Source organism: Uloborus diversus, chromosome 1 (assembly GCF_026930045.1).
Source record: "Uloborus diversus isolate 005 chromosome 1, Udiv.v.3.1, whole genome shotgun sequence".
In the NCBI taxonomy this organism is placed as follows: Eukaryota; Metazoa; Arthropoda; class Arachnida; order Araneae; family Uloboridae; genus Uloborus; species Uloborus diversus.
Genome location: NC_072731.1, coordinates 139,581,820 through 139,598,663, shown reverse-complemented (window position 1 = coordinate 139,598,663; position 16,844 = coordinate 139,581,820). Strand labels below are relative to the sequence as shown.

General features: G+C 33.4%; 1 protein-coding gene across 1 annotated transcript in view; it reads right to left on the bottom strand.

Moving 5' to 3' along the window:
* Window positions 1–1,022: 1,022 nt before the first annotated feature.
* LOC129232483 (ataxin-2-like protein) overlaps window positions 1,023–16,844 on the bottom strand; it is a 75,209-nt gene continuing 59,387 nt past the window's right edge. Inside the window, exons 12-13 of the mRNA XM_054866633.1 lie at window positions 14,744–15,155; window positions 1,023–1,254 (exon numbers count right to left, since the gene is read on the bottom strand). Of these exons, the coding sequence (XP_054722608.1) occupies window positions 14,745–15,155 (411 nt within the window). The 3' untranslated portion in view covers window positions 1,023–1,254; window position 14,744. The remainder of the gene's footprint in view (window positions 1,255–14,743; window positions 15,156–16,844) is intronic.

Sequence of the window (16,844 nt, the reverse complement as noted above, 5' to 3'; positions counted from 1 at the left end):
TATTTAACTGAATGAATATCCAATATTTAGCAGCTGCATTACTGTATGTGTAAAGGCTATCTTGCTTCACTTACTGCAAAAGGACTCATTTTTTGAGCTGTAAATTTTGCGAAAATGAAGGTATGGGCGATTTTGCAAGCAGAAAATTTTTCTAATTTTATATAGGGTAACGGCATCAGTAACGGGCAGTCGTAAGTTTGAACTTAAATAATAATTTTAGGTAGGCAAAACTGATGTTGCTGCAACCCATGAATAGGGTACAATCAATCGAGTGTTATCAGAGTGAATTTTATGAGCCAGTTGGTATTTACAAGGCAGTGGTGGAAGGTTATGAACAGCCACCAGGAGGTCTGCCGGTGTCTCATGTTCATTCGAACATAAGGTATCAGAGTTTAAAATTTAGAGAAAAGGGGAATTATATCCATTACTCATCCTTTCTTCGTCCTATCTGTTACTGGATATCATCGGAATTGTTGGTGTCAGTTAATGAGGGTCGGACAAAGGGAAGGACCTTTTTTCGTAATTGAGCAAATAAAAATAGAATTAACTAATTCAGAAGCAGTCAAATGTTAGATGGGATGTAGTTGCATGAGAGAAAAATAGTTTTAAAAGTATAAATATATTAAAATGCTCAGAAAATTGAATTAACCTGAGAGCAATATCTTAAGCATGTCTGTTACTGGTGCTGTTACCACTGGTTACTGCTGGCTGTTACTACTGGTGCTAAACAGCGACAACTAAGAAAATAAATGCTTTTACAGTATTACAAATTTTCAACACACTGTTTCACAGAACTGTTTTTTTATTAAGAGTTCTGCCGCCAAACAGTTAAAAAATAGACAATATTATAAAACAGTCATACAAAAAAAAAAAAAAAACAAATTGCCAACACATACAAATAACTGCTAGTAAAACTCAAATATTGATTACAAATTAATACTACTTCATATTAAAATGTGTGATGTTAGGTACCTTATCCTGCATTTAAATGTATGTATCAAGTATAATAATAACAATCACAAAAAATTAAAGGAAACTTTATTTTTAAAGAGCTGGCTACAAGTTAAAGGACTCGTTTCAGATGCAATTCTCATGATCTTCATCGATGAACAATAACTTACATCCCTTCTAATTCAAGATCCTTTGCTTTCAGTTTTTTTTTAAAAATTTCATAATATTCTTTAATAAATTAAATGTCCTATGTCATCCTACATTCTTTGAATTTTCATCTCAAAATATTCTGTATTTATGCCCCTAAAAAGAAACATTCATTTAAATTGCAAATGAAATTTACGTATTTCTAAAACATATTATAAGATCCAAATTTAAAGAATTATATGGCATACATTAAATATTCACATAGTACTAAAGCACATACGTTATTCAAATTTTTTTAAACCTGCGGTGCATGCTACTTTTGAGAGGAGATTTTTGCAAGTGGTAAACTGCTATCATATTGGTGGCTCAATAAAGAATCAGTACAGTAGACTCCCGCTAAAACTCGATCCGACTTACACAAAATGGCTATAACACGAGTTTTTCAAAAGCAAAAAATTTTAGAGCTAAAGTGAATTTCTCGCTCTCAACACAAAAATATTTGGAAAGGAATCATGATGCTAAGTTTCGGCTTTGTTATTGACTACTAAACATTGACTTCGCGAAAGGAATACATTCATCCTTTCAGCATAACTGGCTGCTCAAGTTCCTACACACCGCACAATAAACAGTTTTATTAGTGTGTTTACATCACTACTCCACATTTTTCATTAATTTATTCTAAATATGAAAGGTGATGAAATATTGTGGCACCTAGGCACGCTGTTTCATCTAAAATTTGAAAATGGAAACAAAAAGCGAAAATTTGCAAAATTTAATTAAAGGTAAAGATTTTTGATACGCTTGAACAACTAGAAAGTGCGTCGAAGGTAGCACAACAATTAGGTACTATGAGTGAATCTTTCATACGTATAATTAAAAGTCAAGAGAAGGCAATCCGTATAAGTGCAGACCTTAGTTTTAATATGAAGTACTTAAAAATATATAAAAATGACAAACAGATTGTGCAGCATAAATCATCATCCTCAATTTTAAGTTATAAATGTAGTTTATCATATCTACTGTATACTATTACAGTGCAGTGTTTTATTATTACTACATACTGTACATGCCGTAATATTTTGTTTATAAGTCTCTCTCCCATTAATCATTGATTTTGTGCAGTATTTTATTTTGAATAATGCACCTTTTTTTACAAATACGGTAATAATTCAGCTCTTTATGTTAGAAACGGTAATATATAATTACGAAAAAATCTAAAACAGTTGAAAAGGTGTTTAAAAATGTCTAAAAGGATTGGGTATGTTAATAAAAAATCATATACACAACATTTTTCCACAACGTGAAATTTCGACTTACGCAAAGAGTCTTGGAACACATAACTCGTGTAAGTCGGGATCCGACTGTACAACAGTTTACATATTCCTATTCTATCTTTAAAAATCATACCAGAAAAGACAAAGCACTTATCAGGCTTATTGATTGAAAAGGAGGATCCGAGTGTAGTGATATTTTTATCAAGGCTAAGTTTTGAAAAACTCTAAACTAAAACATAAGAATAACATTAGTGCATAATATATTAAACAAATAACATTAAACCTAACTATTGTATTAAGCATGCCTTTTTTTGTATTTACTGTATGAGAACCAAAGAATGCTCAGGACAGATTTAAGATTTAGATCCCAACTGAAAAAATGGCAAAAATTATTGTGTTGTGCAATATTTGGCACTTTTTAAATTTTGCTAATATGTTCACATTTTTTTTTCTCTTTTCTTTATCGATATTAACAAAAGCATCTTTTGGCAATAATAAAGAAAAAGTTGGAGATAACTGCCAGCAGTCTATGACCCGCAAAGTTTTGGCGTCATATGCCGATAGCAATAAATAAATCATTACTTATACTGAAGAGTAGCTTAGTAGTTATATCAATATGCTTTATTTTGTTTACTAATGATAAAAAAATAAAAAAACAAAAAAAAAAAAAAAAAAAATTGTAAGCTGAGAGAAGCTAAAAGATTAAAGCATAATCACAGAGAGAATAGCTAATATTATGCATGATATGTGGCATCCTATTGGGAGCATAAAAATAAGCTGTATGTAGTGTTTTCAAATAGTAATAAATGAATGCTAACAATTTTGAGCATTTAAATTATAGTTGATATTTCCATATGAAAAGGAACTTTTTATGTAATGAAAAACGTTTTGGACCTTTCGGATTTTGGAATTCTAAAATTGGGACCCCATACTGCATTATAAAAAAAAAATATATATATATATGGATACCTCAGTTGCCAAATCAGTTAACTCCATTTCTTAAAAAAATCCTCATTTCTGCTTTAATAGTGCTTAATCAATGCTTAGAATGTGAATTTATATTAAACTTTTGGTTCAGTACATTTCTGATCCTGCTATGGCAGAAAATGTAACACGAGGGCCCTTTCCTTCTATTGTAAAACGCTACCTTCTTCATCACTTTTCTCGACTTTTTGTTTTGTGGAGTTGATCAATTTGGCAAGTGAAGCATCCATATGTCAAGTCAATAAAAGTATTTACTTTTACAATTAACAACTATTTTTTAGTGAAAAAAAGAACAATATAAAACATAACGTGATACAGTGTGTTTAAATAAATCAGAATATATTGGAAAATGAACAATACTCATTGATTACCCTTAATGGAAGTTTAACCTCACATCAGTGATACAATTGAGTTTGATTTCACTCAGATGTCTCAGTTGCTTGAGAATCGAAGAACACAGCAATAAAATTAGGTTTAAAATAGGGTCGTCAATGTTTGGTTAAAACATCAATGTTTTACTTTCAATGTTTTTGGAACATCAATGTTTTGGGTTCGATGTTGATGTTTTTGTAATTTAATTGAAACTTATAAGAAAATTTGCTCCAATTTTCTAGCTAGGTAATTAAGTTTACTTATGGAATTGCTGAAAAAAATTCATTTATTTGCTTGTACTACAAGATGGTAAGAGATAACTGAATCAATTATTGCAGAAATGGCATAAGTCACATTTTTTTCAAAATTGAGTTATCCGTGGTTTTCCCATGCTTGTATGTAGAGACATCGACTAGTGTAGCAGGGAAGTCGATTCTTGTACAACAAAGCACTTTATTTACGGGTCACATTTTTCGTTTAGTGGAGAAAGGGCTAAGTCCCGGACTTATGCTCTTTCTGTACTAAACGCGACTGAAGGAATAGTAAGACGCAATGGCAAGATCATAAAGGAATTAGATTTTTTGACATAATGAAGTAAAAACAAATAATTTTTCTAACTAACATATTTTCGGTAATGGTAGGTTCGTCAGTTCGGGAGGTTGAGGGGGGGATTCGAAATCTAGGAATCCGTTTGAAATTCACTAATTTCTCAGGGGTTTTATCAACATCACTCTAGGAATTGCAAAAAAACTATATGCTTTCAGCGAAGATGTACGCTGGTCAAAATAAGAACAACACTGCAGGAGACTTTTTCTAGAAATAACACTGAAGAAATTTAACAAGTTGTGGTGACTTTCCTCTGAGAGGACATTTGTTTGTACTTTGCGACCGGGATCTTCGGACAGTAAAGAGAATGTTCAAAAGATATGACAGAGTATAACCATGTGAAATCCTATTAACATTCATGATGCTTAAATATTCGAACGAACATCAAACGTATTTGATGAATATGAATCTAGTTTTATGCACAAATGTAAAACTTTTGCTTTTTATCTCAGTTTGTTAGTTTTATCATTTTGTTTTTATTTTTTCTATGCCGGACTTTATTATTTCACTAAAACAAGACGAGAGAAAGAGGAAAATACACGATGTATTTTCTTAATATAATGAATTTATGAATACAGACTTCACTACAGTGACCTCACACTTATACGCGACCAAAGGGGACAATGAAATTTTCGAGCACAAATGAGATTTGTGCATAAGTGAAAAGCCCAAAAAATAAGCTTAAATGCAATAAGTTAACATCAGTTATAGTAATACTAATAATACACTGCTAATACTAATGAATAAATGCGCACATAATTTCAGTTTATGCATTATAATTTAATAAAAATGTAAAATTAGAAGTTGCATGTTTTGTCATTTTTTATGCACTGTACAGTACATAAGCGAACTCACCAAAACCTAAAAACTGTCGAGTGATCAGAGTTATAGTCTTACAGGATGCAAAAATCTTCAATAGGTTACATCAGTGCTTACAGCTTGACCACGACCGTCAACTTTTTCGTATGTAACCCGTTCTCCCTTTTCGCTGTCAATCACAAGACTAATTCCGCCCCCAATTGCACACTTGTGCAAAAACGAACACGTTCTTGGAAGCATCAGAACAATGGAATAAAGGCATGTGATTCCAAGAGACAGAACAAGTAGAGTAAAAATCTTCAGGTAAGCAATACCTGAGTTAACTAAAACTATCGAGCATAAGTGCTTTATCGAGCATAAGTGAAAGGTGCATTTTAGGTTTCGCGTATAAATGAACAAGAGTTAACATTGTTTTCCTATATCGCTGGCCGGGTCTGTGAAAAAGACGCGCATAAGTGAAAAAGGCATATAACAGAGGTCGCATATATGCAAAAGATCACTATAATTATTTTTGTCACTTTGTAATATTTTTTATTATCATAAATCAGTTTGAAACAAATCTGTTTCACTTGATTTTCATCACTTACAAACTTATGTGTGATTTCTTAAGCAAAAAAATTCATCATTATCCTTTAAAATTATTCATTTTTAACGAAATATATGAACCGTCATGTGCGGAACAAATAGTCGACTATTTAGTGGAATGGCCCATATGTATTAAGTTATTATTAACTTGGTATAAATATTGAGTTTGTTTATTGGAGCTGCTTTTAAGAACCTCTCTCTTTTCATGGCTATTTCTTTTTTCAGCAAAAAAGTTATGTCACTGTTATAGCTTTGATGAAAAACGCAAACTTTTATATTCGTAAATTTTAAATAAGTACAAAAATATTCCTATTATGATTTAATATTTTAATTTATCCATTACCCTTTTTGTTTAATTTGATGACTAAAAAATGTCTATGTGCAATATTTCCTCTTTCCCACTGTGTAATTTGTTGATGGCTTCATTGTTTTTTTTTATTCTTAAAATTTTTTTTTGATGATTAAACAACATAATTTAATATTTTTTAACCATGTATAGTGTAACTAAATCCATACATTATTATTGAAGTCTTAGTTATATGTTCAATTAAAAAAAATATCAATTGGTTATTAAACAGTGTCTGTTTTTCTTCTTTTTCTTTCTTTCTTTTTTTTTTTTTTTGGCTGTTGTTCTCTTTCATCATACAGCAGTCAAAAAAGGAGAAGCATAACTACACCCTATGTAGCTTGTACATAGTACAGTCCAAAAGTTTGGGGACAAGCTGCATAAAACCTTACCCAGAATTGTTCACATTACCAAAGCACATCCACCTTCAAAGGATCACTTTGAGCTACTATGTACTTCTGCCAATGTTCGTGCAACTTTTGGAAACACTCCTGGAAGCCATTTTTCGCAACATCCTGTGATGCAGCTTATCTTCATCTGACAAAAGAAGCGACGTCCCTGCAAATGCTTTTTTGCAGGGAATAGGTAAAAGTCACCCGGAGCTAAGTCCGACGAAACGTTATGTTATTTCCCATATCAGAGTACTGACCATTTGAAGCGTGCATCCTCAACATGGAAGTCCCCTTCTTCCCCACAATGAAGTTAAAGCAGCAGCGCAAGAGGCCTTACAGGAGGTTGAGAAAATTGGCTTCCAGGAGTGCTTCCAAAAGCTATACGAACGTCGGCAGAAGTGCATAGTCGCTCAAGGTGACTATTTTGTAGATAGATGTGCTTCGGTAATGTGAACTATTCAGGGTAAGGTTTTATACAGCTTCTCCTCGAACTTTTGGATCATACTAGGTACATATCAGTTTTCAACTTACTTTTTATAAAGTTTTTGAGTGACACAAGTTTACGCGTATGAAGTCATCACGAGAGAACTTGCGATAATTAACTGAGGAGGTGTTCAAAATGGATATTTCAGTCATCTATATGTTCTCAGGTACATATGCATGTACAGATATGCGGGAAAACCTTATGAACTTTAAATTTGGTGATAGTAAAATAGAAATTTAGGTCGAAATTCGATTTTTTTTTTTTGGTACTACAATTTCATATTTGTAGAAAGAAAGTAAAGTGAAATGAATAAATGATCCTTCAAATCCCTGACAATCTTAGCAATTAATTTCCGTTTTTTTTTTGCAATCGGCATTTGGAGAAAAATAATTGGCCCTCTTTGAACAATTGGCATCGGCCCATCGGTCAAAAAATGCCATCGATCGAGCCCTATGTTATACTAGCATTCCCGTACCCGGCATTGCTCGGGTAATGGAATTAGCAGGGGTTAACAGTGCTTGGTGCACCTAGTTTCGAAAATCCCCTATAATAATTACTTATTACCTATAATTTTTCTAATTCTGGGAGGATCCCGGGACCCCTGGACTCCTTATATATTTATGCCCTTGTCCTTAACCGATTTTTAACAGTTATTAAAGATCCTTTTAAAGTATTGATTATCTTTGCAAACACAGGCCATCCACATTTTATTGTTATACCTATGTTTAAGCAAGAACTTCTTTGTATACAACATTTTTAGTTTTTTTTTCTGGTGCTAAAATTATTAAGCTGCTTGATGAACTGACTTTGGAGCAAGCTACAAATACACAGTGGCCATCTGAAAAAAAGTCTTCTCTTAAATCTATCCCTGCTACTTTTAATGTCTGTCCTTGTGAATTAATAACTGTTATTGCAAAGCAAACTTTTACAGGAAACTGCACTCTTCTAAATTCAAAAGGATAGTCTGCCTGTGATGATGTGCTTAAAAACTTCGTTTCTAGTTTTGAAAAAATGAAAGCAAAAGACAGAAACATTATTATTTGACTTGGGAAAAGCCTCGAAGAATCACGTGAGAAACAAAAACCATATCAAATTTAAAATTCGCTATCGACCAAAAGTTGAGATGAAGTACTGAATAATGATTTGAATGGAGGAAAGTCTCCGAAAATAAGGGATTTGAATTTCAATGACAGGTTTTAATTTCACAGAAATTAAGGGGTTTTAATTAATTTCTCCCGAATTAATTGATATTTCGAAAAACCCTTTCTTAGTGGATACTTTCGTAATCATGTGGACATGCCTGCCAAATTTCAAGTCTGAGGCTTCAGCGGTATTGGCTGTGCGTTGATATATATATATATATGTTATATCAGGACATAGATTTTTATATATTAAGATATAAATAAAAAGATCTATGTTTAAAAAAATTAATGTTTTTTGGTCGATATACCAATACCGTCACTGTTTTAATTTCTTACATCAATATTTTGAAAAACTGATGTTTTGCCATCGATGTTACACTTCTAGTCTGAAGACTTGTTTAATATAAATTTGTCAAACAATACTCTGTGAAACAGTGCATTCATTTGTTTGCAGTCTTTAAATATGTCAATTTTTCTACCAATTCTCACTTAATCTTATGAGTGCTAACTATTAAACAAAATACTTTTAATTAATATCAACTGAAAGGAATAGACAAAATGCAGTAAAAACATTTGAAATTGAAAATCAGGCAAAAAAAAAACTAACAATCAAACACTGCATGTCTAAATGAAAATCATTCGATATGAATATTGCAAATGTTCTAAATAACTTTTTTCCAGTGTGTTTAACGATAACTGTATCTCAATAGTTGACACTAATAAGTCACAAGCTATTATACAGCTTGAGGATTTTATATTTTCCAGGGAGGAGGTTCTATTTCATTTGAAAAAGATTAAAGCAACTAAAGATCTGGGACCAGATAATATTTATCCAAAAATGTTAGTTGAATGTGCAGAGGAATTAGTGGATGTTATTTTAAATATTTTTAATGCTTCTTATAACTCAAGGACAGTGCCATAGGACTGGAAGCTGGCTAACATAATGCCACTCTTTAAGAAGAGGTCTAAAGGTAATGCTGAGAATTATAGACCTGTAAGTCTGACTTCTGTGATTTGTAAGATTTTCGAAGCTTTGATCAAAATTAGTGATGTGGATCGGATAAGTACCCAGCGGGTAGGTAAATATTTTTTCGGTATTTACATGGGTATTATTTGGTTATTTACCCAAGGCCTGGGTAAATAACCAAAAACTGGGCATTTTACAAAAAAAAAATTGCAAAAAGTGAATGGGAATTTTTTAAGTATAAGCAATTCAATAATGAACTTCAGGATTTCAAAATAACAATCTAGGTTAGTCATATCCAAAATGAAAGAAAAAAAAAAAAGAAAGTATGAGAGATGTTTGGAAGAATAAACTGAGGAGTTAAGACTATGATGTTATTTATTTTATTGCTGTTTTAGTGATAATGTGGCAAATATAGAAACAGTTTTCACAATTTAATAAGCCAAAAAAAAATCAAAATATTGTTTTCTGTTGCCTTGCTCATTTGCATTTGCTTCCCGGTACTTCATAATGAAAATTTATTCAAACTATTTTTAATACACGCAATTAGTGATGTAGGGTGGGAAGGTAAATATTTTTTTGGGTATTTATCTGATGGCAGGGTAAATCCAATAGTAATTGTGCATTTTGCGAAAAAAATTTAGGTGGTATCAAAAGGTGATGATTTTCTTTTTCTTTATTATTATTACTAATAATAAAGCTCAAAGTCTCTCTGTCTTGAGGATGTCTGGATCTCTGTGACAGGCATAGCGTCTAGAATGTGCCGCCGATTTTCATGAAATTTGGCACATAGTTTGTAGTTTAGGATTGAGGACCTAGAAGCGATTTTCCGAAAATTCGATTCTGTTCCTTTTATATTTCAATTTTAAGAAAATTTTCTGGGGGCAAAATTATCATAACATGGACAAGTAAATTTCGAAATTATCATGACGTAGAATGGGAGAACGAATGAACATAGCCAATTGACGAGAAATTCGTCTTCCATTATTTGTAAATATACAGGCAAACTGAATGATCTTTTAATTTTCAACTACGGGCAACTCCGTGCGGGTACCACTAGTAAAACGTAAACCGTAAAATGAAAGATTAAAAATATAAAAATTTATATATTATAATTTTTTTAATTAAAGACTTAATGAAAAAATAAGATGCACAATACGCCTGAACACTTGAACTGGGTTTGGAAGAAATTTCTGCAAAATATACAGGTAAATAAATAGTAATAATAAATTGAGGCGACATTTCGTTACATTTTTATGTCATGCAGGGACATATTACTGGGTTAATAAAATATTATTAAATAAAAACAAAAAACCCGACTGCATAAAAACCAAAAAAACTAAAAACAAAAATGTATAAGCCCAGTATTTTAAAACGTTATGAAGTACTACTGAATAACTACACCGTTGAACTAGTTTTACAACCGTACACAGATAAGACAAATCATAAACTCAAAAGCAGAATAGAAGGATCAACAATCAGGGCCCACTTGTTTCTGATTCAAGGAATCCCGTAAAATTTGAATGGGCTCCGACTGTTGATCCTTCTATTCTGCTTTTGAATTTATGATTTGTCTTATCTGTGTACGTTTATAAAACTATTTCCACGGTGTAGTTATTCAGTAGTACTTAATAACGTTTTAAAATACTGGGCTTATAAAATTTTTGTTTTTAGTTTTTTCGGTTTTTACGCAGTCGGGTTTTTTGTTTTTATTTAATATTTTTTTATTTCACACTTTTTAGTTAATTTTCATTGACTTAGTTATTATGATTATGAGACGGTGTATGTCGCAATCTTTTCATTTCATTGAGAGAGGTAGTTTGTATCGTGAGGTTTATTAAGTAACTTCCGGTGGTCTACACTACTAATAATTAGTCCCTCTAGGGACCAAACTCGGCTTATAGCTCCATATGCTTCACCTTCGGCAAAAATGCGCGAACTTAAGTCAACCACAGCTCAGATATATGCCTGTATAACTCATAATGACGAGAAATCGGAAACGTCGTCAGTCAAATCTTTTCTTTCTTTTGGTGCTGAATTGCACAGGTATATTTTGGTGAGGACTACGATCCCCCCCCCTCCTCCGTCTTGCCTCCTTTACGCTTATATATTTTTATTACACATATAAACAACACATGAAAGAATTTGCATCACAAAGAAGGGAAAGTACAACCGGAGCGAGGGTGGGAGTTGAACCCACCGACTCAAATGTGCCAATGTCCAGCACTCACTCAGATCACTCGGCCACTGAGGCCCCGTCAGTCAAATCTTTCTTGCAAAGCTAAAAAAGCCTGTCAAGAAAGTACACGTTGTGAAACTCAGTCTCTTGAATCAAGGCAAAAACAAATGCAACATGTTAGAGATGAAATTTGAATTAGTAGACTTTCTTTCTTTTCGTGCTTATTGCATGGGTTTATTTTGATGAGGACTACAATCTGAGTGTCTTGCCTTCGTTATGCATCAGTTATTTTTTTATTACAGTACCGAATTCATATAAAGAACACATGGAAGAATTTACATCAAAAAGAGGGGAAAGTACATCCGGAGCGAGGGTGTCTTGACCCTTCGCCTCAAGTGGGAGAAGCAATCACTTAGACCACTCGGCCACTGAGACCCCAATTAATAGACTTAGTAAACAAAAAATTCAGGCAGTGAAAACTACCTGCATTTGTCGCACGCAGGTAGCGTGCGACACAGTGTTTGACACCCAGCGTAAGCGAATGCTAAACTGAAAAAATGGTAACTGGTTTGTGAAATGTTACTTTTAAGTACTGTCATGTGTTTAGTGACACTCCCAAGTAAAGACAAATCGATTTACGTAAGAATTACCAAAAATTTTCCAAGGCGTTTAGCCTGTAGAACGCCATATAGGAACAGACATACATAGAATGATAAACACATTACCCTCCTTTGTGTTGCGCACGCACAGTCGGGTAAAAAAGAATAAGACCTTAAAAAATTGATGTTTGCTTTTTTTTGTAACCAGTTAAATTTTTTACTTTTTGTAGAATGGCTTTTTATATCTAAAATTTGGCTACCAACATTGTTTAGGCATATCCAACATATTTAATGTGAATATCATATTAGATTGCTAAGTTGTTTCACACAATAATTCTTTAAATATGTGATAAAAATACAATTTTTGGGCAAAAATTTATTGTTTTGTATATGGTTAGTTATACACATAGTGGAATACATACAGAAAAGTATTTTAGTTGAATATTAATTTTTGAAATAAATGACCGAGTAAATACCCCTGGGTATTTACCGCTAAAAATAAATACCCGGGTATTTTACATCACTAATCAAAATTAAGATCATAATTTTCTTCGAGACTAATAATCTGTTGACTAGTTTGCAGTATGGTTTCAGGAAAGGTAAATCCTGTGCTACTAATTTATTGCATTTCTACGACAAGGTTCCTCAGCTTTAGATAACAAAAAATGTGTAGATGTTGTTCATATTGATTTTCAAAAAGCTTTTGACAAGGTACCGCATGTTGCTCTTCTCAGCAAACTACTGGCATAGACATAGCATTGACATAGGAATAGGAAGAAAAACTTTACTTTGGGTTACAAATTGGCTCACTGGTAGGAAGCAAAGAGTAGTTGTGAGAGAAAATCATTCTAAATGGAGTGATGTTTTAAGCGGGGTTTCTCAAGGATCAGTTTTAGGACCTCTTTTGTTTATTATCTTTATGAATGACATCAATGATAATATTTCTAGAAGCATGAATTGTTTTGCTGATGATGTAAAAGTGATTGGGGATTGTCGAAAATGAAGAACAAGTAAAACAGCTTCAAGAGGATTCGGATCATATTACTAAGTGGATGGATAAATGGTGTATGGTAGTTAAGGTAGGGAAATGTCAAGTGCTACACTTAGGTCAAGGAAATAAGTGTACCAGTTATCGTTTACAGGGCTTAGTCATTAGTCAGGCGGAATGTTATGGATCTGGGTATCTTAATAAATCAAGACTTTAATTTTAGTGAACAGTGCAGCATTGCAAGTAACAAAGCCAACAAAATGCTTGGGTTTATCAGTAGATCTATTTCAAACAAATCTAAAGACGTTCTTCTGCCCTTATATAGAAGTTTGGTAAGACCTCATTTGGAGTTCGTTGATCAGTTTTGGTCTCCTTATCTTAAGAAAGATATTAATGTATTGGAAAGGGTTCAAAGGCGGGCTACAAAGCTAATAAATGCACTTTCTCATTTAGACTACGATTCCAGGCTTAGAATGCAAAAAATGTACAGTCTTGAGCAAAGAAGAGACTGAGGGGACATGATTCAGTTGTTTAAATTTATTAAAATAAAAGATGTTACAGGGCTAACGTTAAGCACTGAAAACAGGACAAGGGGTCACTGTTTTAAGCTATTTAAATCTCAGGCTAACATGGATATTAGGAAAAATTATTATTTTAGCAGGGTAGTGGCACCTTGGAACAGATTACCGGAAGAGGTGGTAATGAGCAAGGGAGTAGATAGTTTTAAGAGGGCCATTGATCTTTAGTAAGGATTGTAAATTGACTAGGACCTGCCTAGCTGGGCCCAGAGCCTGTTGCTGGTCGTCACATTTGTATTTGTGTTTGTATTATTTGTATTCAAGCTTTTTTTTTTAAATATAGTTTTTCCTAATTTTCAGTTCATTAAATAAAGATGAAAAGTTTTCAGCTTAAATAATTTATTAAATTCTTTAATTTATTTTGCAGAAATGTTTTTGTTTTGTGCTCCAGCTGTACCAAAAGTTTTTCAAAATATTCAAAAGTTTCAGAATTTTTTTTTTTTTTTTGGGGGGGGGGGGTCGCTTGAAAAAAAAAAGAATCTTGGTGAACAGACAGTTTTTGCTCTAAAAGTGTGAGGGGGGAGTCAAGAACACTGCTTAAATAATGAACTTCAGCTAACAAAGAGTTTTGTATTAAAAAAAATCTTGATAATCGAGGTTCTACTGTAGTTAGTAGAAGTCAAAACAAAAGATAACAAGCATAGTTTATTATTTATTACTTAGAAATGTCAATTTTATGAAAAAGCATGAGGCCCAAATTTGAAAAGCAGATAATTGATTTAAAAGCCTTAAGATCTTTCCAACAATATAGCTTTAAAAAAAAATAAATCTGCTATTTTTTTTTTTTTAAGCTTACTTTTCCAAAATAGTCCTTGATTGAAATTTACTTACATCTTTCTTCATAGCAGGTTTTGCTGCGATGAATTGGAAATCCATAACAATGAGTAATATTTTATTGTTTCCTTTTAAATGGAAACATTTTCTTATATTATTCTCATTAAAGCATTTTGGCATTAGATATTGCCTATAGTTTTTTTGCAACATCCTTCTTTGCTACTGCTGCTTTTATCACCATTCTACTCTTTGAGCATAAGAGTTAATTACAAAAATACACTGCCATGAAAATATTGCAATTGTTTTTGCTATGAGAAAGTTACATTAACCCATATTGAGGAGCTCTCCATATTGTCAATTGTATGAGCAGAAAGTTGAAATGAAATCAGAGCTATCTTCCAGTTACTCTTTGGAGTCGATGCTTGGAATACTGATGAAAAGATAAACCAAAAACTTAAAAACATATGCTGCATACAGTCGTAACCATCAAGCATATTGAAAATTATTGTTGGTTCTTGCATTTCAAAATATCAAATATGTAATAAGATCCGTATAGTACCTCATGGATGTTGAACAAATGGAGGTGTCGCAATGGTTGTTGGAGCAGATACCATGGCGGCACTTGTAGGGATGATAGTCATTTGTGGCAGAATGTGTGTAGGCGTTCCTATATGGTTTCCAGGGTTCTGGCCATGCATTGAATGCATATGTATTTGGTGATGAGCTGCACTACTCTGATGACCATGGTGTGAAGCACCTGGCACAGCTTGTTGCTGCTGCATCAACACTACAGGCTGTGGCCCTGTTGGAAAGCCTGGGTGACTCAAGGACTGGTGCATTGGATGGCTCATTTGTTGACTATGACTGTGGTGTCCCGTAGCTTGCAGTGGATGCTGACCTATTGATCCAGCAGGGTACATGACTGTTGTTGGAGTTGGAGGTTGGGAGTGACTACCATGGGGCTGAGGGATCTAGATATATGTTTTTTAAAAAATATTAAAGGAAGAAAGAAAAGATTTAAGACATAAACTGCATAAAAATAGATTTGAAGAAAAAGTACAAGAAAATATAAACCATTGTAAGACACATTTACAAAATTTCATTTTTGAAGCCTGCAAAATTTAATGCCTCTTATTTATAATATATGAAGACTTTAGCAGAATTTGACCTTATAAAGTTTTGGAAATACCACAGTCAGAATTTGCCTTTACTAACTCAAAAAAAAAAAAAAAAAAAAAATCCAAGTGGAAAGGGAAGATATAGTCAAAAAAAAAAACCCATTAAAAATTTTCCTTACTAATAATAAAAAAATAAATTATCTGAAGAATGTCTCTAATGTGTGTATTTCTAGCAGGCGTGAGATCGTTCAACCACAATATTAAACAAAATTAGTTTAAAGCATAGGGATGATCAGCTCAATGCCTTTTTCTAAGATTCAATTTTGTTCTTTAAATTAAATTTTAGGAAAATTTTCGCACAAAAATTGACAATAGTGCTCCGATGATAAGATGGCTACCAATCATGTCTGATGAAAGCAGCAATAATTCCATTACATTAAAATTGGTTGAAGGTAGAAGGAAAGAAAATTTGCCACATTTATGAATTTTGCGACACTTTAAGGATACAAATGCATTATTTTATATACGTAAAAAAAAATCTAAAACATTATGCATGTGATAATGCGTATCACATTTTTTTCCCATTTACATTTTTCCCATGTTTTCGGTCATTTTAATCGTTTTCTTCCCCCATTTGGTTGTTTTTTACTTTCCTGTGCATTCCACGTTCTCCCCGCGTTCCCCGTTAAATTTCGCGCACTTTAGGATATCAAATATGTGACTTATTCACTTTTCCCATCGTTTTGCTTTTCGACAATTTTTCATGCGTCGATCCGATTTTTTGCATCTTCTTGTCGGCCATTAAAATGGCGTAGCGTCCCCTTCCCTTCGTTGTTTGGGCGCCAAACGCACTCATTGGTACCCGCGCATCGCCGCGTACCCGGATCTGATCCCTCATTTGCCGATTCATTTTTCCACCCCACTTCACTCTGCTTGGTGCTTCCAGTGCAACCAGACGTGCATCTCGTTGCTCCGCTTTTGTCCAACGATGGCGATGAAGAAGCATCAGTGCGCGGCGTCATGGGACGGCCGTTGCTCTCCGCGATATGGTTAATGACCTCAAGATGAGGTGAAAGTTTTATTTTTTTATATATGTTTTAAATCATAATAATCAAGACCGTTATACTTCTTCGCAGCCGAAGATGAGAGCATAGAAGATCCATCACCTGTTTGTATGATGGCGTCCGATGGCGGCACGCAGAGTGCACTGGAATCGTCCCCTTAAGTAACTACCCTTTTGATGATCTACATAGCATGAGGTGACGACATGGATCCGCTATTACCCCGAAATTACCCCGATTCATTTTTAATCGTGTGACGATCTCAACGTCGTCACCATGGAGTTTACAGCCTGCGCCATTTTTTTTTTCAACGTACATTGGCCTGCAACTGACATCGTCAACCATGAGCCATTCCTGAATTACACCCCACCATCTTCATAGTGAACTGTCCGTCCTCCGTCCATTTTAATTTGGTTATTTCACCACCATCCGAATGAACTCTCCGTTTTTTTTTATCTTTAACGAACTTAGCAACAAACCC